General features: G+C 46.1%; 2 protein-coding genes and 1 long non-coding RNA gene across 8 annotated transcripts in view; 1 reads left to right on the top strand and 2 right to left on the bottom strand.

The window, feature by feature from the left end:
• Window positions 1-8,167, top strand: part of LOC115166966 (zinc transporter 4) — a 10,799-nt gene extending 2,632 nt beyond the window's left edge. For all 3 annotated transcript variants that reach the window (XM_029720953.1, XM_029720951.1, XM_029720952.1), the window contains exons 3-8: window positions 305-451; window positions 732-885; window positions 3,490-3,718; window positions 4,570-4,675; window positions 5,468-5,602; window positions 6,104-8,167. In XM_029720953.1, coding sequence (XP_029576813.1) covers window positions 305-451; window positions 732-885; window positions 3,490-3,718; window positions 4,570-4,675; window positions 5,468-5,602; window positions 6,104-6,258 — 926 coding nt within the window. In that variant the 3' untranslated portion in view covers window positions 6,259-8,167. The remainder of the gene's footprint in view (window positions 1-304; window positions 452-731; window positions 886-3,489; window positions 3,719-4,569; window positions 4,676-5,467; window positions 5,603-6,103) is intronic.
• Window positions 7,388-23,662, bottom strand: afg2b (AFG2 AAA ATPase homolog B). 4 transcript variants are annotated; one of them, XM_029720950.1, is made up of 12 exons: window positions 22,127-23,318; window positions 22,010-22,030; window positions 20,835-21,498; window positions 20,095-20,280; window positions 19,580-19,864; window positions 19,227-19,412; window positions 18,915-19,073; window positions 18,530-18,739; window positions 17,228-17,455; window positions 16,376-16,510; window positions 9,213-9,338; window positions 7,388-8,986 (listed from the first exon to the last, which is right to left on the bottom strand). In XM_029720950.1, exons 3-12 carry the CDS (start codon window positions 21,462-21,464, stop codon window positions 8,849-8,851), a joined length of 2,283 nt encoding a protein of 760 aa, XP_029576810.1. In that variant the 5' UTR covers window positions 21,465-21,498; window positions 22,010-22,030; window positions 22,127-23,318; the 3' UTR covers window positions 7,388-8,848. The 4 variants fall into 4 exon arrangements, 3 of the variants coding, with proteins under 3 accessions (XP_029576810.1, XP_029576808.1, XP_029576809.1); XM_029720948.1 differs by lacking the exons at window positions 22,010-22,030; window positions 22,127-23,318 and adding an exon at window positions 23,342-23,658; XM_029720949.1 differs by having other exon boundaries at window positions 22,010-23,318.
• Window positions 15,816-16,335, bottom strand: LOC115166968 (uncharacterized). The gene is made up of 3 exons (XR_003870402.1): window positions 16,311-16,335; window positions 16,165-16,195; window positions 15,816-16,049 (listed from the first exon to the last, which is right to left on the bottom strand). It is a non-coding gene; the product is annotated as an uncharacterized LOC115166968 (long non-coding RNA).

Below are 23,662 nucleotides of genomic sequence, written 5' to 3'. Positions count from 1 at the left end.
TAACAGCTGTCTGGAGGTGGAGATGTAGCTAACAGCTGTCTGTAGGTGGAGATGTAGCTAACAGCTATCTATGTAGCCTAATGTATTAGTAGGTTATAATGTGGGTCATGGATAGGCAACTTTGATGGGGTGGGGCCATAAAATCTGAACTCATCATGGGGGGCAGCAGTGGCTCTCAGGTCTGCATACCCAGTTCCATCCATAACCACATGTGCAGTCATAGCCGGCCCTAGCCTTTTGTGGGCCCTAAGTGACATTTTGTTGGCGATAATGTATTATGATGCGTTTGTCTCTGTGTCTCTAGGTGGTTATGTAGCTAACAGTCTGGCCATAATGACTGATGCTCTCCACATGTTAACTGACCTGATTGGGATAGTGGTGTCTCTGCTGGCACTGTGGCTGTCTGCTAAACCACCCACCAACAGATTCACCTTCGGACTGCATCGCCTAGGTAGGTTACAGTTACCCCTCTCCTCTTGCTCCATAAAGAGACATCTAGAAAGTTATCATATTTTTGAGATGGAATGTGAGGTCAGCAGTGTTTTGATCTTGTCTCATGTTTTTCTCCTCAGACTGTGTAAGGAAAGTGACTTTGTGATTGAGAAGCTCAGAGGTTACTACTGTTTCAGATGCAGACAGTAAACTGTTAACATGTTCCATTCAGCTGTCCAGTATAAACGTGTCGGTACATTATCTGGTCCATCTCATCTCTGTGTCTCTACCCCCCATAGAGGTGGTCTCAGCCGGTATCAGTGTGTTACTCATCTACATCCTAACGGGGGTGTTGTTGAACGAGGCGGTGCAGAGAACTGTCAGTCAGGACTTTGAAATCAACGGAGATGCCATGCTCATCACTGCAGCTGTGGGGGTCGCTGTCAACCTAGTGTGAGTAGCTGAGTACACACCTGCATGCACACACACACACACACACACACACACACACACACACACACACACACACACACACACACACACACACACACACACACAGAGACAGAGAGAGCGGTCATTATGCACCAGAACACTCACCAGCCCTGACCTGACAGTGGGGAGGAGGGAGGGATTCCTGATTCCAGTTAGAGTGAATGAATGATGAAGCTTCCTTGTCTCCAGCCAAGGACAGCAGTGTGTCTGGCTGTAAAAGACCCACAGTCAGTGTATGATGACATGTCATAAACTACTGCAGTACAAAGGTCTTTTCGTCTCCACTCCACACTACTGGAGCTAAATTACTTTTCAATTGTGTGACTCACTTGGTTAGAGCGTGGCGTGTGTAGAGTGTTGTTGATGATACTGAGCGTGGCGTGTGTAGATGAGCGTGGCGTGTGTAGATGAGCGTGGCGTGTGTAGATGAGCGTGGCGTGTGTAGATGAGCGTAATCTGGAGCTGTAAAAACAGCAGATGTTCATTTTTATGCAGATGATACTGTTCTTTATTCAAGTGGTGGTAGTTTCTTTGGCTTTTGAAAATGCCCAAACAGCATCAACAGAATCTGTATGATTTAAAGCTGGTTCTGAATCCGGGTAAAACAAAATGCATGGTATTTTCAAATGCCAGGCATGTTACTAATCATGTCATTGCTACATTGGCTGGACATACTATAGAGCAAGTCAAAGTGTACAAATATTAGGGTGTGTGGGATGAAGTCCAGCTGAGCTTCACTGTTAATGTGGAGAACTTGATAAGGAAGCTCAAGCTGGAAATAGGTTTTTATTATCGGAATAAGGCTTGTTTTTCCTCTGGAGGCCAGGAAGATTTGAGTGTTGTTCTATATATGCAGGCCTCAACCACTACCCTGAGAGCACTTTATTCAGTGTATCATGTAGTCCTCAGGTTCATTACCAATCAAAAACGTCTAATACATCATTGTGATCTCTACAGGCTGTTGGCTGGTCGTCATTGACCTTGCGTAGGCTTAAACACTGGTATACACTGATTTATAAGGCCATACTGGGTAAAATGCCACTCTGTTCTTTTTTTTAATCATGTCGGTAAATAAATATCAATTACGGTCCCATTGGCTTTTAACAATACCAAGAATTAGAACAGGCCATGGTAGAAATAGTTTTATTTACTCAGCTCCGTGGTCCTGGAATTCTCTCCTGAACATTTAAACATTTGATGATCTAGTCATGTTGCTGGAGTTTTAACTCCTGGTCCATGTAAAGCTCAGTGTAATTGTCTTTAGGACAGCTGTTTTTTTTTAGTATTTATTTTAACGTAATATGTAATTGTTTTGTTTAGGGTTGTTAGTGCATGTAAGTTGTCTGAAATGTTGTTCTCCCTGCTGCTATTGGACCAGGTCTCTCTTGGAAAAGAGATGTTATCTCAATGAGAAAAACCTGTATAAATAAAATAAAAAATGTAAATGTTGTGTGTAGATGAGCGTGGCGTGTGCAGGTGAGCGTGGCGTGTCTTGTGACGGCCCTGAATTAGTCTGAACCGTCTCAGTGCTTCTCCTTCCAATAGGGCGCTTTCCCTTTAATTCCCATATTAAATAGCCAGCATCAGCTGAGGATGTGTTCAGCCCTCAGTTCCGAAGCTGCTCTGTTCCGTTTGTTTTGTTGCCTTTAAAAGTGTGCTTTGTAGCCTAATAGCAAGTTTACCCAGGATCGGATCCACTCTTAGCGTCCGTGGACTACACCTCTCTGTTCTTCATGGCCTTTCTCCGCTGGAGATCTGTTAGCGGATTGGCTTGTCTGACTGACCGACTGACTACAACCTTTTTGTATACGGTATTTCATTTGTTTTGGTGTGATGTATACCGTGATGATTTATGTAGTTAGTTGTAGTTGAGGACTTATTAAGATTTGATACGCTTTATGGTTGTGGTAAAATAATTGTTGTTTTGATTGTATGATTGGTACTGGGTTTACGTTACACTGGGATGAACGGACAAACATTGCGTGACTAAGGTCACTTGAGTTCCCTGAACTTGTTTACCGGGCTGGGCTCTTTTAGGTCCGAGGTACAGGACTTTTCTGGAGGAACCAGAACTCATTATTTGTTTTATGTGTGTGTGTGATCATTTATGTTGGTAATACAACCCACGGAAAAGAATACCTTTGTTTTGAAGTTATTTCCAATGTTTTAAGGGTTTATGAAAAGTGTATGTCCATCCTGACTTTTACATGAGTCCTTTGTATTGGTGTAGACTTGACGGACCAGATGGGACTCATTCCCTCCCAAACCAAAAGGAGAAGGCAATATTTTCTCTGGTAGGCACAACCTACCTGGCACCCCTACAAACAATAACCTCAAGTCAAAACCGTTAGTGTGTTGACGAGCGGGGGGGGCGGGCGTGTGTTGACGAGCGGGGGGGGGGGGGCGTGTGTTGACGAGCGGGGGGGGTTGGGGCGTGTGTTGGTGGGGGGGGGGGTAGCCTCAATCATGTATAGTAATGATTAACGTAGTAGTACATAATTAAACGGCCACCAGAAGTTAAAGCAAACTGACAAATCTCTCTCCTCTCTCTCTTTATTTATTTAGTATGGGTTTCCTCCTGAACCAGACCGGTAACGGTCACCTCCACTCCCACGGGGGTCATGGTCACTCACACGGGGTTCCCCCTCCACCCTCACACGGCCATGGCCACGGTGGCCCCCCAGCCCAGGGGCCCCAGGGAAGCCTGGCGGTCAGGGCAGCCTTCATCCATGCACTGGGAGACCTGGTCCAGAGTATTGGGGTCCTCATAGCTGCCTACATCATTCGCTTCAAGGTAGGCTGGAACGTCTGACCTGGGAGCAGGAAGAGGGGTTAAAGATCCATTTATTTTGGAACTGTTTAATGTTGAAGGGATGAATGGGATGGTTTAAGGGCTTTCTTGGTCGGGCCAGGGTTGTGTTCATTAGTCCATGCAACAGAAAAAGTTGTATAACATTTTGCAATGGCAAACGCAAATTACCGTTTCTTATTGCAGGGTTTCCCAAACTCTGTGCTGGGGTCCCCCCTGGCAGCACGTTTTGGCTTTGTACCTACGGTCCTGGGGCCCCCCCTGGCAGCACGTTTTGGCTTTGTACCTACGGTCCTGGGGCCCCCCTCGGGAGCACGTTTTGGCTTTGTACCTACGGTCCTGGGGCCCCCCTCGGGAGCACGTTTTGGCTTTGTACCTACGGTCCTGGGGCCCCCCTCGGGAGCACGTTTTGGCTTTGTACCTACGGTCCTGGGGCCCCCCTCGGGAGCACGTTTTGGCTTTGTACCTACAGTCCTGGGGCCCCCCCTGGCAGCACGTTTTGGTTTTGTACCTACGGTCCTGGGGCCCCCCTTGGCAGCACGTTTTGGTTTTGTACCTACGGTCCTGGGGCCCCCCTCGGGAGCACGTTTTGGTTTTGCCCTAGCACTACACAACTGATTCAAATCATCAATGCTTGATGAGGAGTCAGTTATTTGAATCAGCTGTGTAGTGCTATGGCAAAATCTAATACCTGTACCCAGGGGGAGCCCCAGGACCGAGTTTGGGAAACCCTGACTTATTGGACAAGTCCACATAGAAAGGAACTATTTGTGTTTTTCCTTCAGTTTGTGCCTAACGAACAAGCTGTTAGATTGACCTGACCTTTGCCCCCCTAGCCAGAGTACAAGCTGGCAGACCCCATCTGTACTTACATCTTCTCTATCCTGGTGCTGTTCACAACGATACGCATCATACGGGACACAGGAGTCATCGTCCTCGAGGGTGAGACAACGGCTACGTGTACTACAGTTCATATATTAGCCCGTGTTTCCCCACTCCAGTCCTCCAGTACCCCAACAGTACATGTTGTTGTAGCCCTGACAAACTCACCTGATTCAACTCATTGAGGGGATGATGATGATGATTAGTTGAATCAGGTGTTTGTCTGGTGCTACAACAAAACTGTGTGCTGTTGGGGGGACTGGAGTTGGGAACCAGTGTATTAGCCTGTGTACTGTATGTGATTTAGATCAGTGGTTCTCAGTCCTGGTCTTGGGGGCATAAAGGGGTGCACATTTTAGTTTTCACCCTAGCACTCACACTTGATTCAACTCATCAAGCCTTTGATTTGCTAGGGCAAAAGCAAAAACGTGCACCTCTTTGGGTCCCCAGGACAAGTAATAGGAACCGCTGATCTAGATCATACCATAATGTCCTGGAGAGACGGAGGTAATCTACATCATCATATTTCTGCTCATTGTTAACCAGACGGATCTACTGTCATCAGAACAAATGCTTATTCTATTCACTTCCTGTCTGACACTGCCATGAACTCTAACCATGATTATATAGAGCTGCTTTAATATACTTAGTCCTGCACTAAAACACACTTTCAATTGCCTAATCTGGAGCTGTAAAAATGTCCCATGATGTTTAAATAATAGATTGTTCTCACGCTATGAAAGGCACAAGTCTTTTGTAAACAACTTAGTGAACATGGTAACAAGACTCGCTAGAGAGAAACAATGTTAATGTTCTGAGTTTCATGAAACTGAAAGTGTGTGTTGCTGTTAGGGGCTCCCAGGCATGTGGACGTTCAGCGAATCAGAGAAGACCTTCTGAAGTTGGAGGACGTCCAATCAGTTGACGAGCTCAACGTGTGGGCGTTAACCGGTGACAAGACCTCGGCCCTTGCACACCTGCGGCTCTGTGAGTGACCTTTGACTTCCTCTCCTTTGTTAGTTGTACACATGGCATGTGGAGTGCATTCTGTTGATGGGTTTAGGAACTCTACACTCTGCTTGTATCTCAAATAGTCTTTCTGTGATTTTTATTTAACTAGGCAAGTGAGTTAAGAATAAATTCTTATTTACAATGATGCTGTGCCAATTGTGCGCCGCCCAGTGGGACTCCCAATCATGGCCGGTTGTGATTCAGCCTGGAATCGAACCAGGGTCTGTATTGATGCCTCTAGCCCTGAGATGCAGTATTTTAGACCGCTGCGCCACTAGGGAGCCCTGGGGGACTAAAGGGGTGCACATCCTTTGTCCTCGACCTTCTCAACTGTATTGGAGAAGTTCCAAGGTCATTCCCCCTCGGACCGACTTCTCCAATGGATTTTAACAAGGAGGCGTCGAGAGAGGATGTGAGCAATCGAAAGATAAATGAAGAGCCAGTGTCCTAACCTATTTCTGTGCATTGTGCTTCTAGCGCCCTCTAGTGCCAGTGCGTGGGAGGACGTGCAGGCCAAGGCCAGACACCTGTTGCTCCACACCTACGGCCTGACCAGGTGCACCGTGCAGGTCCAGACACACAGAAACAGGGCTACACGCACCTGTACACACTGCCGAGAGTCCACCACATAGCCTGAATTAAAAGCAGTCTGAGGACGTTAAACCAGACTGGTGCCAAAGCGTAGTGATCTGGTCGATGCCATCGCCAGGATATTTGGACGGACAGTCAGATGCACATTTTATTTTTAAAGGACAGCTGATTCCTCCTGGGCTGTTGACCTGCTTGCAAAGCTTTCTGAAGAGGGGTTGAGCGAATCTTAACTTTTCAACAAAAACAAAAGATCTATAATAATCACCATTAAAGCCTGTAAATGTCTAACATTATTCCTTTCTTTTTGGTACTTGTATAGTTGAACTGTGTTAATGTTTGTTTGAGCGCTCTATACTTTGACTGTAGGTGTTATATTGTTTCCAGTGGGGTGACAACAGGGAATGTGTCTCTGTGGGTTCATCTCAATTCTATTTCTTTGATTCCTTGCATCCTCTTCTTGCTGCCTCCTCAAAACACATCGGAGGAGAAGGTCCGAGGGGAGGAACATCAAATTCAGGACAATTAAGATTCACGGTGTCTGTCATCCTCTCCTCACAAGGTAGAACCACTGGCATCTACTCTGACCTGTTAAGGACCAATCCTAACATGAGATATGCACCTGTATGTAAAGTCTGGCACGCCAATGCAACAACTTACACAGAAATGCAAGTTAACTGTGTGAATATCTGAAGTTCGTATTGGTCTTCTAGTGTATCAGTGTTTGACTAGGTTGATGTGAGGCTGTGTCTGAAAATGTTACTAGCTGGCCAATCCTTTCTTCCTCTGTCCTTGTTTCCTCAACTCCTCAAAGTTAATTGGAGTAGAGGATCCAAAGTCCTACCCTCTGACGACCACCTCCAATGAGCTTTGAGAGGAATTGAGGGAGGAAAAAGGACTGAGGAAGCCAGTAACGTTTTCAGGCAAAGCCAGAAATGAGGCCCAGGCCATCTCTAAAAGGTCAATCTATTAATCTGATGATCGTGTCCATGTTGCCTTTGCTAATGTTTGAAAATTCCTTCTCCTTTACTGACCGTGTTGAACCAGTAGACAAAGGATGTTTTTATGTTAAGGGTTATCTGAATTTAGAGTACTGACCACACACTTTTTGTTTTACTTGTTTCTTTAACACTTAACTTATTCTAGCTGAAATCAGGAAACTGACAATGAAAGTGACTTTGAATCATGTTTAATACTGTAGTAGGGTAATACATGACTACTGCTTCTAGTTAATATCAGCCAGTTTTATTTGCTCACCAGATTGATTCTGTCAACATTTCAGAAATGCAGTATTGTTCCATAAGCATCGAGGGCTGTGAGATGCCAATATTTATCGTGTGTGTGTATATGAATACATTTGGCATTGTGTGTTCAGGTCTTGGTTGGTTCCTTAAACCACTGTCAGTCTTCCTGTCCAAGCTTATCAACATGTTGGTTGGAACAGACTAAAATTACATTTTCTTTAACTGCAAATCAGTTCAGTATATGCATTACCTGCCTTGTTGCTCTTGTTTTGATTTATTTTATGTTAATTTTAAAAGGTATTTGGTCTATCCTGTTGTCAGGGTTGGCTCTCTACAGCAGCACTCAGTGATTTGCACATTGATTCCTTCAACCTGAACACTTCTTAAGGCTCTGCTCCAATATCCACACTTGTGTACTACTACGTAGAATGAAGTATGGATACGTCCCAAATGGCATACTTTAAGTGGTAAACTAATATGGACATTAGAACCGAGACTTCTATTCCCTTACCATCAGGATGCAGTATTGCCTGGTTGTTGATCACATGATCAGCTGTTTGTTTAAATAAGTCATGGTTATCAATGTTTGAGTTAATTTATCACTAGACTGAGACCTGTCTCACTTCCCTTTACTCAACTGGCAGATTCATTGACTGGAAACATGTGAAGAACCTGTTACATTTAGAAATAAATTTCTTTTGAACACTGACCTAAAGAGTTGTGGTTTGTTCTTCTAAAGGGGACTAGAGCAGAGGTATTCAACCCAGGATGCTGCTGGTAAGCTTCCTTGACTTAGCCATGTGTTGGCTAAAATCAATGTCCAACTTTTTAAATCGGCTGTTAGCCAAAATACTTGTACCTTTTCTAGCTAAAATAGACTTGAAGTTTACACTTGTATATTCCATTAACTGTGGGGAGGTCAAAATATTTCAATGTTTGACTTTCACTGGCCATTATCCTTTACCCAATAAGACAGAATTTGAGTGAAAATCAGGGAGTGGGTCCCTGGGGCACCGGTTTTCCCGGGTTGGGGGTTCCTGACCTTGACCAGACCATGAACTAGCCGTTTCTGACCTCAGGTCCTCTAGTTACACCAACAGTAAATATTATTGTGGTCCTGGACAAGCACACCTGATTCTAATCATCGAGCCCTTAAAGTTTAATCAGCCTACAACAAGTGTGTGCTGTTGGAGGACTGGAGATCCTGTTTGTGCTGATGTATTACAATCAGTAGGAGGGTGTCATAACAGAAGTAACAATCATCCTAATGTAATTAGGCCTACATACCGTCAACTCACCACCATAACAGCCAACAGACCCACAAAAAAGGAAACTACATTTTTATTTTCCAAGTCCGCCGCGTCATCTGATGGGGTGGGTCTATAGTTTGTCATCTGAAGAGGTTTTTGTATGTCTGTAGTTGCTGGGTCGAGAGAGAGGGAGTCATCCTCTGTAAAGACTGGAGGAAGTATCGGTGTTTGATACTAGAAGCTTCCATACTTTCATCCTGGAGGGTCAACAGAGCCGCCTGCAGACAACATTACAGTTAAACCCCCGCAGCTCTCATTCTATGGTATAAACAAACAAGTTGCTGAATCTCTTCTCTCCTATGGTTAAAAGTGACTGGTGAAGAAAGCATTGTCTATACTTTAGGGACAGGTGTATTGGTGTACTCTGTACCTCATTGTGAAGGATTAAAGGGACAGGTACAGTATGTTGTATTTACAGGGGAGTTGTGTTTTGGTACTCTGTACCTCTCTGCACAGGTTCTCCAGGTCTGCTCCAGAGTAGAGGTCAGTGTGTCTAGCCAGTTCCTCCAGACACACATCATCATCCAGAGGCATCTTCTCTGTACACACCTGCAGGATGGACACACGTGCCTGGAGAGGAGAGAGGAGGGTGTGAGATCAGAGGGATGATCAGGTCAGGTGAAGGTAATAGTTACCTGTAGGTCAGGTGAAGGTAATAGTTACCTGTAGGTCAGGTGAAGGTAATAGTTACCTGTAGGTCAGGTGAAGGTAATAGTTACCTGTAGGTCTGGTGAAGGTAATAGTTACCTGTAGGTCTGGTGAAGGTAATAGTTACCTGTAGGTCTGGTGAAGGTAATAGTTACCTGTAGGTCTGGTGAAGGTAATAGTTACCTGTAGGTCAGGTGAAGGTAATAGTTACCTGTAGGTCAGGTGAAGGTAATAGTTACCTGTAGGTCAGGTGAAGGTAATAGTTACCTGTAGGTCAGGTGAAGGTAATAGTTACCTGTAGGTCAGGTGAAGGTAATAGTTACCTGTAGGTCAGGTGAAGGTAATAGTTACCTGTAGGTCAGGTGAAGGTAATAGTTACCTGTAGGTCAGGTGAAGGTAATAGTTACCTGTAGGTCAGGTGAAGGTAATAGTTACCTGTAGGTCAGGTGAAGGTAATAGTTACCTGTAGGTCAGGTGAAGGTAATAGTTACCTGTAGGTCTGGTGAAGGTAATAGTTACCTGTAGGTCAGGTGAAGGTGGTGGTAATAGTTACCTGTAGGTCAGGTGAAGGTGGTGGTAATAGTTACCTGTAGGTCAGGTGGTAATAGTTACCTGTAGGTCAGGTGGTAATAGTTACCTGTAGGTCAGGTGGTAATAGTTACCTGTAGGTCAGGTGAAGGTGGTGGTAATAGTTACCTGTAGGTCAGGTGAAGGTGGTGGTAATAGTTACCTGTAGGTCAGGTGAAGGTGGTGGTAATAGTTACCTGTAGGTCAGGTGGTAATAGTTACCTGTAGGTCTGGTGAAGGTGATGGTAATAGTTACCTGTGGGTCAGGTGAAGGTGGTAATAGTTACCTGTAGGTGTGTGCGACAGGTTGAGTTTCCTGTTTCCGGTCACAACTTGCAGACTTGTTTACGCTGCTGTGCGTTTTTGTTGCCGTTTTTACTTTGCTACCTGACGGTTTTTACTTTTTCATTACCGTATATTTTTACTTTTTCCCCTCACTCAACTTTTTTTTTCATTCAACTTTCCTACCCCGGAGGTTTTATCTGGACATGGTTCGTCAGGACTTCAAACAGCCGAAGCTAAGTAACATTAACATGATGCCTTCTAATTGCAGTCGTTGTACTCATAATATACAGGAGAACGATCGCCTTACGGCAAGGATAACTGTGCTGCAAGCCCAGCTTCAGACGCAATCGTTAGGCAAGGGTCATTTCAGTGTAGGAAAGGATGAAACAGCGTCTGTGCCACCAGCAAGTACAGATAGTAACGTTAGTATAAACCCCCTCGCACGGTCCCCGCAGCCGGACATCTTTCTCATGGCTTCTGGAGGGAAACGCTGTAGGAATGCTCAACCGGTGTCGCTTATTCAGCCGACAGAAACTTTCAACCGGTTCTCCCCGTTAAGCGAGTCGGAGTCGGAGGCCGAGACTTCTCTGGTCTCTACTCCTCCCGCTGTGGGGTCTGAGACGCCGACGGCTCCCACCATTAGCTCTGACAAATTGAAAACCCTAGTCATTGGCGACTCCATTACCCGCAGTATTAGACTTAAAACTAATCATCCAGCGATCATACACTGTTTACCAGGGGGCAGGGCTACCGACGTTAAGGCTAATCTAAAGACGGTGCTGGCTAAAGCTAAAACTGGCGAGTGTAGAGAGTATAGAGATATTGTTATCCACGTCGGCACCAACGATGTTAGGATGAAACAGTCAGAGGTCACCAAGCGCAACATAGCTTCAGCATGTAAATCAGCTAGAAAGATGTGTCGGCATCGATTAACTGTCTCTGGCCCCCTCCCAGTTAGGGGGAGTGATGAGTTCAACAGCAGAGTCTCACAACTCAATCGCTGGTTGAAAACTGTTTTCTGCCCCTCCCAAAATATAGAATTTGTAGATAACTGGCCCTCTTTCTGGGATTCACCCACAAACAGGACCAAGCCTGGCCTGCTGAGGAGTGACGGACTCCATCCTAGCTGGAGGGGTGCTCTCATCTTATCTACGAACATAGACAGGGCTCTAACTCCTCTAGCTCCACAATGAAATAGGGTGCAGGCCAGGCAACAGGCTGTTAGCCAGCCTGCCAGCTTAGTGGAGTCTGCCACTAGCACAGTTAGCGTAGTCAGCTCAGCTTTCCCCATTGAGACCGTGTCTGTGCCTCGATCTAAGTTGGGCAAAATTAAAAATGGCGGTGTTCGCTTCAGTAATCTTACTAGTATAAAGACCTCCTCCATTCCTGCCATTATTGAAAGAGATTGTGATACTTCACATCTCAAAATTGGGTTACTTAATGTTAGATCCCTCACTTCCAAGGCAGTTATAGTCAATGAACTAATCACTGATCATAATCTTGATGTGATTGGCCTGACTGAAACATGGCTTAAGCCTGATGAATTTACTGTGTTAAATGAGGCCTCACCCCCTGGTTACACTAGTGACCATACCCCCCGTGCATCCGGCAAAGGCGGAGGTGTTGCTAACATTTACGATAGCAAATTTCAATTTACAAAAAAAAAAAACAATGACGTTTTCGTCTTTTGAGCTTCTAGTCATGAAATCTATGCAGCCTACTCAATCACTTTTTATAGCTACTGTTTACAGGCCTCCTGGGCCATATGCAGTGTTCCTTACTGAGTTCCCTGAATTCCTATCAGATCTTGTAGTCATAGCAGATAATATTCTAATTTTTGGTGACTTTAACATTCACATGGAAAAGTCCACAGACCCACTCCAAAAGGCTTTCGGAGCCATCATCGACTCAGTGGGTTTTGTCCAACATGTCTCTGGACCTACTCACTGCCACAGTCATACTCTGGACCTAGTTTTGTCCCATGGAATAAATGTTGTGGATCTTAATGTTTTTCCTCATAATCCTGGATTATCGGACCACCATTTTATTGCGTTTACAATTGCAACAAATAATCTGCTCAGACCCCAACCAAGGAAGATTAAAAGTCGTGCTATAAATTCTCAGACAACCCAAAGATTCCTTGATGCCCTTCCAGACTCCCTCTGCCTACCCAAGGACGTCAGAGGACAAGAATCAGTTAACCACCTAACCGAGGAACTCAATTTAACCTTGCGCAATACCCTAGATGCAGTTGCACCCCTAAAAATTAAAAACATCTGTCATAAGAAACTAGCTCCCTGGTATACAGAAAATACACGAGCTCTGAAGCAAGCTTCCAGAAAATTGGAACGGAAATGGCGCCACACTAAACTGGAAGTCTTCCGACTAGCTTGGAAAGACAGTACCGTGCAGTATCGAAGAGCCCTCACTGCTGCACGATCATCCTATTTTTCCAACTTAATTGAGGAAAATAAGAACAATCCGAAATTTCTTTTTGACACTGTCGCAAAGCTAACTAAAAAGCAGCATTCGCAAATGGAGGATGGCTTTCACTTCAGCAGTAATAAATTTATGAACTTCTTTGAGGAAAAGATCATGATCATTAGAAAGCAAATTACGGACTCCTCTTTAAATCTAGGTATTCCTCCAGGGCTCCATTGTCCTGAGTCTGCACAACCCTGCCAGGACCTAGGATCAAGGGAGATACTAAAGTGTTTTAGTACTATATCTCTTGACATAATGATGAAAATAATCATGGCCTCCAAACCCTCAAGCTGCATACTGGACCCTATTCCAACTAAACTACTGAAAGAGCTGCTTCCTGTGCTTGGCCCTCCTATGTTGAACATAATAAACGGCTCTCTATCCACCGGATGTGTACCAAGCTCACTAAAAGTGGCAGTAATAAAGCCTCTCTTGAAAAAGCCGAATCTTGACCCAGAAATTATAAAAAACTATCGGCCTATATCGAATCTTCCATTCCTCTCAAAAATTTTAGAAAAAGTTGTTGCGCAGCAACTCACTGCCTTCCTGAAGACAAACAATGTATACGAAACGCTTCAGTCTGGTTTTAGACCCCATCATAGCACTGAGACTGCACTTGTGAAGGTGGTAAATGACCTTTTAATGACGTCAGACCGAGGCTCTGCATCTGTCCTCATGCTCCTAGATCTTAGTGCCGCTTTTGATACCATCGATCACCACATTCTTTTGGAGAGATTGGAAACCCAAATTGGTCTACATGGACAAGTTCTGGCCTGGTTTAGATCTTATCTGTCGGAAAGATATCAGTTTGTCTCTGTGAATGGTTCGTCCTCTGACAAATCAATTGTAAATTTCGGTGTTCCTCAAGGTTCCGTTCTAGGACCACTATTGTTTTCACTATATATTTTACCTCTTGGGGATGTCATTTGAAAACATAATGTTAAATTTCACTGCTATGCGGACGACACACAGCTGTACATTTCAATGAAACATGGTGAAGCCCCAAAATTGCCCTCGCTAGAAGCCTGTGTTTCAGACATAAGGAAGTGGATGGCTGCAAATGTTCTACTTTTAAACTCGGACAAAACAGAGATGCTTGTCCTAGGTCCCAAGAAACAAAGAGATCTTCTGTTGAATCTGACAATTAATCTGGATGGTTGTACAGTTGTCTCAAATAAAACTGTGAAGGACCTCGGCGTTACTCTGGACCCTGATCTCTCTTTTGAAGAACATATCAAGACTGCTTCAAGGACAGCTTTTTTCCATCTACGTAACATTGCAAAAATCAGAAACTTTCTGTCCAAAAATGACGCAGAAAAATTAATCCATGCTTTTGTTACTTCTAGGCTCGACTACTGCAATGCTCTACTTTCCGGCTACCCGGATAAAGCACTAAACAAACTTCAGTTAGTGCTAAATACGGCTGCTAGAATCCTGACTAGAACCAAAAAATGTGATCATATTACTCCAGTGCTAGCCTCCCTACACTGGCTTCCTGTTAAGGCAAGGGCTGATTTCAAGGTTTTACTGCTAACCTACAAAGCATTACATGGGCTTGCTCCTACCTATCTTTCCGATTTGGTCCTGCCGTACATACCTACACGTACGCTACGGTCACAAGACGCAGGCCTCCTAATTGTCCCTAGAATTTCTAAGCAAACGGCTGGAGGTAGGGCTTTCTCCTATAGAGCTCCATTTTTATGGAATGGTCTGCCTACCCATGTGAGAGACGCAGACTCAGTCTCAACCTTTAAGTCTTTACTGAAGACTTATCTCTTCAGTAGGTCCTATGATTAAGTATAGTCTGGCCCAGGAGTGTGAAGGTGAACGGAAAGGCTGGAGCAACGAACCGCCCTTGCTGTCTCTGCCTTGTCGGTTCCCCTCTTCCCACTGGGATTCTCTGCCTCTAACCCTTTTACAGGGGCTGAGTCACTGACTTACTGGTGTTCTTCCATGCCGTCCATGGGAGGGGTGCGTCACTTGAGTAGGTTGAGCCACTGACGTGGTCTTCCTGTCTGGGTTGGCGCCCCCCCTTGGGTTGTGCCGTGGCGGAGATCTTTGTGGGCTATACTCGGCCTTGTCTTCGGACGGTAAGTTGGTGGTTGTAGATATCCCTCTAGTGGTGTGGGGGCTGTGCTTTGGCAAAGTGGGTGGGGTTATATCCTGCCTGTTTGGCCCTGTCCGGGGGTATCATCGGATGGGGCCACAGTGTCTTCTGATCCCTCCTGTCTCAGCCTCCAGTATTTATGCTGCAGTAGTTTGTGTCGGGGGGCTAGGGTCAGTCTGTTACATCTGGAGTATTCTCTTGTCTTATCCGGTGTCCTGTGTGAATGTAAATATGCTCTCTCTAATTCTCTCTTTCTTTCTTTCTCTCGGAGGACCTGAGCCCTAGGACCATGCCTCAGGACTACCTGGCATGATGACTCCTTGCTGTCCCCAGTCCACCTGGCCATGCTGCTGCTCCAGTTTCAACTGTTCTGCCTGCGGCTACGGAACCCTGACCTGTTCACCGGACGTGCTTGTTGCACCCTCGACAATTACTATGATTATTATTATTTGACCATGCTGGTCATTTACGAACATTTTAACATCTTGACCATGTTCTGTTATAATATCCACCCGGCACAGCCAGAAGAGGACTGGCCACCCCTCATAGCCTGGTTCCTCTCTAGGTTTCTTCCTAGGTTTTTGGCCTTTCTCAGGAGTTTTTCCTAGGGAGTTTTTCCCAGCCACCGTGCTTCTTTCACATGCATTGCTTGCTGTTTGGGGTTTTAGGCTGGGTTTCTGTACAGCACTTTGAGATTTCAGCTGATGTACGAAGGGCTATATAAATAAATTTGATTTGATTTAGGTCAGGTGAAGGTGGTAATAGTTACCTGTAGGTCTGGTGAAGGTGGTGGTAATAGTTACCTGTAGGTCAGGTGAAGGTGGTGGTAATAGTTACCTGTAGGTGAAGGTGGTAATAGTTACCTGTAGGTCAGGTGAAGGTGGTAATAGTTACCTGTAGGTCAGGTGGTAATAGTTACCTGTAGGTCAGGTGGTAATAGTTACCTGTAGGTCAGGTGGTAATAGTTACCTGTAGGTCAGGTGGTAATAGTTACCTGTAGGTCTGGTGAAGGTGGTGGTAATAGTTACCTGTGGGTCAGGTGAAGGTGGTAATAGTTACCTGTAGGTCAGGTGGTAAAAGTTACCTGTAGGTCAGGTGAAGGTGGTAATAGTTACCTGTAGGTCAGGTGGTAATAGTTACCTGTAGGTCAGGTGGTAATAGTTACCTGTAGGTCAGGTGGTAATAGTTACCTGTAGGTCTGGTGGTAATAGTTACCTGTAGGTCTGGTGAAGGTGGTGGTAATAGTTACCTGTGGGTCAGGTGAAGGTGGTAATAGTTACCTGTAGGTCAGGTGGTAAAAGTTACCTGTAGGTCAGGTGAAGGTGGTAATAGTTACCTGTAGGTCAGGTGGTAATAGTTACCTGTAGGTCAGGTGAAGGTGGTAATAGTTACCTGTAGGTCAGGTGGTAATAGTTACCTGTAGGTCAGGTGAAGGTGGTGGTAATAGTTACCTGTAGGTCAGGTGAAGGTGGTGGTAATAGTTACCTGTAGGTCAGGTGAAGGTGGTAATAGTTACCTGTAGGTCTGGTGGGGGTACGTAGATGATCTGGTCCAGTCTTCCAGGCCTTAGGAGGGCACTGTCCAGAGAGTCTGGTCTGTTAGTGGCCGCTACGATCATCACTTCCTTGTTACACACCTCCTGGTACTCCAACTGACAGGGAGGGCAGACAGACAGGACATCATGTTAACAACGACAGAAGCGATTGTCAGGACGTTTGAGGCAATCAGTTTGAGCAATGTGAAGCTCAGAATCGCTACTCTAAGTGATTTGTAATTCAGTGATTCTGAGCAGAATCGATATAAAAAGTTCTGTTGGTGTGTATGTTTTTTGTGTGATTATATGGTGTATGTTTCTTTTCTTTTTTTCTCCCCAATTTCGTGGTATCCAATTGGTAGTAGTTAGTCTTGTCTCATCGCTGCAACTCCCGTACGGACTCGGGAGAGGCGAAGGTCGAGAGCCATGCGTCCTCCGAAACACAACCCAACCAAGCTGCACTGCTTCTTGACACAACGCACATCCAACCCGGAAGCCAGCCGCACCAATGTGTCGGAGGAAACACCGTACACCTGGCAACCTGGTCAGCCTGCACTGCGCCCGGCCCGCCACAGGAGTCGCTAATGCGCGATGAGACAAGGATATCCCTGCCGGCCAAACCCTCTCTAACCCGGACGACGCTGGGCCAATTGTGCGCCGCCCCATGGGCCTCGCGGCTGGCTGCGACAGAGCCTGGGCTCGAACCCAGAATCTCTGGTGGCACAATTATCTGGTGGCACAGAATCTCTGGTGGCCACCCGGGAGTCCGCGTTGTGTGTTTCCTTAAACGACCAGTTCTGATTGGTGCTCTAGTAGTCAGACATTACATCCTACATGTTCCTGTTGGTGGCGCTCCTCCACTCTCTCAGCCTGTAGGGTCTTCCCTGCTCCTCTCCTCTCCAGGGTCCTAAAGCCTACCCCGTCCAGCTCATTCAGCAGCACAGACAGGAGGCGGGTCTGGGCACTCTGAGGGACATAGCCTTCTGACCGGGAGCCAATCAGAGAGTCCACCTCATCCAGGAACAGGATGGAGGGAGCACAGGCCCGTGCCTGACGAAAGAGCTACATACAGGAACACACCACAAGGTTATACACGTACACACAATAACATCTACCAAAGTAGATGGGGCGGCAGCGTAGCGTAGTGGTTAGAGCGTTGGACTAGTAACCGAAAGGTTACAAGTTTGAATCCCCGAGCTGACAAGGTACAAATCTGTCGTTCTGCCCCTGAACAAGGCAGTTAACCCACTGTTCCTAACCATCATTGAAAATAAGAATTTGTTCTTAACTGACTTGCCTACCGTAAATTCCGGACTATAAGCCGCAACTTTTTTCCCAGGCTTTCAATTTTTTTCTCCAAAAAAACACATTCTGTGACGTGCTCAGTTTTTTGGCGGCATGAAGCTTTCATTAGACCGATGAAATTGCCGAACGGGTTACGGTCAAACAACTTTTTTGTTTACTGTTTAGATTAAATCGAGCGCTCTCAAACTTCCCATCATTCTGATTACGGTAGACACGGAGAAATGCATATAATGCAGCTTTCAAGTTGAAGGCGATTGATCTGGCTGTTGGAAAAGGAAATAGAGCTGCTGCACGGGAACTTGGTCTTAATGAGTCGATGATAAGACGTTGGAAACAGCAGCGTGAGGAATTGACTCAGTGCAAAAAGACAACTAAAGCTTACTGCTAATTTTAAATGTTTTGTTACAAGCCGTGTTTCATTAAAGCCTATTTATTTTTGTTACAAGCCGTGTTTCGTTGAAGCCTATTTATTTTTGTTACAAGCCATGTTTCGTTAAAGCCTGTGTAAAGTTAATTTGTTTCAATGTACCGGTAGGCACCTGCGGCTTATAGACATGTGCGGCTTATTTATGTTCAAAATATTTTTATTTTTTTAATTCAGTGGGTGCGGCTTATATTCAGGTGCGCTTAATAGTCCGGAAATTACGGTAGTTAAATAAAGGTAAACAAAAAAAAAAGAATCGACCAAAGTGATAATATTGATTAAAGCATGGCAGCAACATTCCTCCAAATAACAAAGTTTAACTGCTTCAAAAAATGTCTAACACTGCATGCTAGTACAAGAAAAATAGGAACATTTCAGTTAAGACGAGGGGCTCTCCAAACCCCTACCTGAGCCAGGGCCTTCTCCGAGTCTCCTACATATGGAGAGTAGAGGTCAGCCCCGCTGACTGACAGGAAGGAGCAGTGGGAGGAGGTGGCTGCAGCCCTGACCAGGGTGGTCTTAGCACAGCCTGGGGGACCGTACAGCAACACCCCCCTGGGACGGGACAGACCCAGACGCACAAACGCCTCCGGGTAACGCATCGGCCACTCTATACTCTACAAGGAGGGAGCAGAAACAGAGGACAGGAAGTCATGACAAGTCTCAAATGACACGCTATTCACCTTACTCTCTAGTGCACTACTCTGGAGCAGAGCTGTGTGTCTGTTGTATCTGTTATTGGTCAAATGAATAAAGGAATGCTGCTGTTTCCCGGTATAGTTCCACCAGTACCTGTTGTAGTTTGACTTTGACTTCCTCCAGGCCTCCTATCTGTTCCCAGGAGACGGCTGGGAGATCTGTCCGTCCCAGACTGCCCCTCAGACAGGATGGACGGACAGTCTTCAGGGCAGACAGGAAGTGTTCCATGGTGATAGCCTGCTCGCCTGAACCCTGACAACATACACAACACACAGCAGGAGACGATGAGCTAAGACTTTATCTCAATGACAATAACCTGGATAGAAGTTAGAACAAGTGTGTGTGTGGATGATCCGGCTCAAAGGACCAATATGAGCCGACTTTACAGTGTGTGTCTATGCTTACCTGTGTGTTGTGTCGTATAGCCAGCATGGCAGCCTCACGGCAGAGAGCACTGAGGTCAGCACCCACATACCCTGTAGTCCTCTGGGCCAGCTCTGCCCAGTCCACACTGACACACACTGGCATGGCCCGGCACAGCACTGACAGGATGGATAACCGCTGCTGTGCTGTGGGGGCACCGATAACCACCTGGACAACAGAGAGAGAGGAAACAGTACATTACATTACAGACAGGATAGACAACTACTGCTGCACCAATGACTACCTGGAGGCAACAGGCACAGGATAGTATGTTACTGTACCTCTCTGTGGAACTTTCTGCTTTGAATTAAGTTTGAATAACAACATTAAGTCACCTCTCTGTCGAACCTCCCGGGCCGCCGTAGCGCCGGGTCCAAGCTGTCCGGCTGATTAGTGGCTCCTACAATGAGGAAGCGATCTGATTGGTCCATGCCGTCCATGAGCGTGAGCAGTTGAGCGACCAGCCGGTTCTCGGGAGCGGAGGATCCAGTCCGTCTGGGACAGAGAGAGTCCAGCTCATCCAGGAACAACACACAAGGCCCTTCCTCTGCCGCTGCCCGCGCCCGACCAAACACCGCCCGCAACCTCTCCTCACTCTCCCCTGGCCGAGACCCTACTACCTGGGGCGTGGAGGAGGCAAGGTAAAGTCCAATTACATTCAGCCAGTATGTATGTGTATTGTGTAACATCGAGCCCACAAGCTAAACAACATATGTAAGAAGGCTGGGTATATCTTGCTTCATGTAAGTATTCAAGTGTGTGTTGTGTAATAATCTGTGTGTATATGCATGCATATTTATGTGACTGTGTGTGTGCGTTCATGTTCATATATGTATATATGTACTCTTACCTCTGGTCCTCTGACTGTGATGAGGCTGGCCCCCACCTCCCCCACCAGGCAGCGGACCAGCAGGGTCTTTCCGACCCCCGGCGGCCCAGCAAGGAGCACCCCTCTGGGGCAGGACAGACCCAGGGAGCCCAGGGTAGCAGGGTACTGCAGAGGCAGGCGCAACATCTCTCTCAGACACGCTGACACCTGGAATCGCAGACAATAAAGACATGATTAGACAGACACTGAAGGGTCTTTCTCTCCTTCACCTCAATAGTCTACAGTGGCTTCCTCCACTCGTCTCCTCTCCTCCAACTGCTCTGACTAACTGAAGACTTCCGGAGAAGAGAAAAGAGATTCAAGAGGCATCCTAGAGTCCATATTGCTTTCACCTACTGAGTCACATCAGAGTCACAATTGAAATGGACTATTGAGATGGAGGACAGGAGAAGACGTCACTGTAGATTATTGAGAAGGAGAATAGGAGAAGATGTCACTGTAGATTATTGAGAAGGAGAATAGGAGAAGACGTCACTGTAGATTATTGAGAAGGAGAATAGGAGAAGACGTCACTGTAGATTATTGAGAAGGAGAATAGGAGAAGACGTCACTGTAGATTATTGAGAAGGAGAATAGGAGAAGACGTCACTGTAGATTATTGAGAAGGAGGACAGGAGAAGACATTACTGTAGATTATTGAGGAGGACAGGAGAAGACATCACTGTAGACTATTGAGAAGCAGCCTCTTCCTGGGTCCTCACCTCCTCCAGTCCTCCCAGTAGGACCTGGGGCTGCTCCTGGAGCTGTCCTCTGTAGTACCGGAGGGTCCTCGTCCCTATTATTTCCACCCCTGTCTTAGATGTAACCAAACCAGTCATGGTGGACTCTGGGTTCAGGCTCTCGATGACGATCAGTTTAATGTCCGTGTCATAGTCACCCACATCTATCACGTGCTTCTGGTGGACATATGTCCCTTTCAGCATGTCCTTCACTAGTTCATGGATGAAACTGAGAGGAGTGGTTTTCCGGAACTCCACACTCTGAACCACCACTGTTATTCTGATGCCTTTCAGCTTGGGGCAGGAGACTGGGGTGAGGCTAGGACTTAGGCATGGGCTGGGGGGAAGTGGGCTAGAGCTGAGGTGTGTGGGTGTCGCTTTGTTTAAGATAAGAGTTGAAGAACAACATTTCATGTCTATCTGTATGAATCCGTCAGCCAGGTCAGGCCTGGGCCAGGCAGTACAGAGACAGGACCCTCCAGACAGAGCCACCAGAACAGGAGAGCCCAGCCCCAACCCCAGGGAGGACATCAGCCCTGGGCCCAGTCTGACCCTCTGGGTTCCCCGGTCTGCTGGGTCCATTGGCAGCACTCTCAGAGACTCCTCCTCCATCGCTGTCACAGCTGGAGAGAAGACACAGGCTTGTCTGTGGGAGGCAGAGATTGAGAGATAGGGATATGGGGTTTATTCATCAAGGACTCTCTCACTGAAATACAGACACTAACTGACAGACACACACACACACACAAAATCACATTTACTTTTCTTGTTTATGAGATAAAGATTATTTTCAAGTTATTTTCATCATATATTATTGTTTTTGTTATAGTTTGTTTTAGTTTTAATATAATCTTTCAATAATAACATTCATGACGTGACAATATTTTTATAAATACACATTGCATAATAGAAGGCAGACATTTCAAAGATAAATACTGACATTTGTTGGACAGAGAATCACCTGAACTTTTCATACATTTAGAAATATTAGATGGCAGACCACTACTGATAAAAAAGTTATGCTTGTAATTTTGCTTGTACAGTCGTTAATGACCTTTTTATTTAATGATACTCATTGAGGGCTGTTTTTAATATCTCTTTCAAAGTCTTTATTGTGGTCCCCTTTTCCTGAGGGGAAGAGACAGGCTATTTCTTACCACTGTTTGATGGATGGGTACCTTCGTTGGAGCTGGAAGTGTCTGGGGGCAGAGGAGGGTAGCCACTAGGGAGGTGGGAGGCAGCCGGAGTACTGGCAAGGTTTGGTGGATGGGTACCTTCGTTGGAGCTGGAAGTGTCTGGGGGCAGAGGAGGGTAGCCACTAGGGAGGTGGGAGGCAGCCGGAGTACTGGCAAGGTTTGGTGGATCGTCACCATGAGCCTCCATTTGAGTGGACCAGTCTGCTGCAGGACCTGTGTCATCAGGGGGGGAAGTGTCTTGTGACTTCCCTGGCAGCGTTCTCCTCCTCATTGTGGCTGTTGCTCTCGGGTTTGTGATGTTTCTCCTCTTGACCTCTCGGTTACCTTGTCCTCCTCTTCCTCACCTCTCTGCTGTTCATCTTGTTTGGCGACGTGCTGTGGGATCTGTGGCTCGTCTGCTGGCTGTGTTGGTTGTTGCACTTCAGTTTCTGCTAACCTTCCACCGTTCTTTGCTCTGTTGCTCCAGGCTTGTGGACAGTTGAAGTAGGTGTGCCCATCACCACTTGCTTTCACTCGTGCAGTCTCTGGACTTGTGGCCGAACTCACTGCATCTCCAGCACATAACAGTCTTGCAATCCTTCACCTGGTGGTCCATGGCATTACAGATATAGCAGTGGGTGGTCTGTCCTGGGTAGAATATTCTGCTGCTGTTTGGCCCCAGCAGGATGTTGTTGGGGATCACGACAGCTTCACCATCAGTTCCTCTATTGGTCCGGACCTTGTACCCCCTTAGGCCATACCCATATCCCATTGTTGTCTACTGGTTTCATGGCAGTCTGAAGGAGAGTGCAATAGCGTTGCAGATACAACTCTGTCATGGTCAGAAACTCTTCCTCTACTTCAAAGGTATAGCCTTCTCGTCCACGTTAAATGGGGACTCCGCTCCCAATCACTCCATTTCTGCTCATGTGCATCTTCGTTGCGGCGATTTGGGAGGGTTATGTAGGAATAGTCGTCTGCAGCAGTGATCGAACTATAGGTTTTCAGCCACATACTCTCTAGTACTAGGCACCTCTCCTTCCTCAACGAAGCGCAGCCTAACCCAGAGTTGCTAAGGTCGGACTGCAGAGCTCCCAAAATTGGGAGCCATGATGGAACATTTGCTCCGTTATAAGTTGTGAAATCACCTTTACCATCACCAAAACAGTTTAGCAACCCTATCCCAGCCTGATTTCTACTTATGCTGTCTGGTCACGGTGGCTAGTTAGCGACGGCTAGCTGGCTGACTTCTCTAGCTAACACCATGAAGGCCACACATATAGACACAGTAGCTAGTTAGCTATAGACACTTACCAATATGAGTACTAAACGATCTTCAACCACGTTTGTTTCACTAGACGAATAGTTTGACAGCTAACGTTAGCTAGACGCTATCATGCTGCATTTCTATGTTTACAGCAGCCATGTGTGTCGAAAATGAGATGGCCAACAATAAGCATTCTCTCGAACGATGTGGGGGTTAGATGGTAAGGGATTACAATTAAGATATTCTTTTACATTGTAGTTTGTTTAGAATGGTAAGACTAAAATATTTGCTCGAGAGTTGTTGATAAATAACTTTGAAGTGATTAAACATCTTGGAAGCAGATGCCCGTAAGTTTCCGCCTCTTTAAA

Source organism: Salmo trutta, chromosome 29, assembly GCF_901001165.1.
Source record: "Salmo trutta chromosome 29, fSalTru1.1, whole genome shotgun sequence".
In the NCBI taxonomy this organism is placed as follows: Eukaryota; Metazoa; Chordata; class Actinopteri; order Salmoniformes; family Salmonidae; genus Salmo; species Salmo trutta.
This window is presented reverse-complemented; position numbering and strand designations above follow the sequence as displayed.

Coding starts and splice junctions, on each gene's coding strand:
- afg2b (XM_029720948.1), bottom strand. CDS start 21,464: ATGGAGGAGGAGTCTCTGAGAGTGCTGCCAATGGACCCAGCAGACCGG. Junction 19,865..20,094: donor TCACAGTCAGAGGACCAGAG/GTAAGAGTACAT, acceptor TCCACGCCCCAG/GTAGTAGGGTCTCGGCCAGG. Junction 16,511..17,227: donor AGCGCCACCAACAGGAACAT/GTAGGATGTAAT, acceptor CCTCCCTGTCAG/TTGGAGTACCAGGAGGTGTG.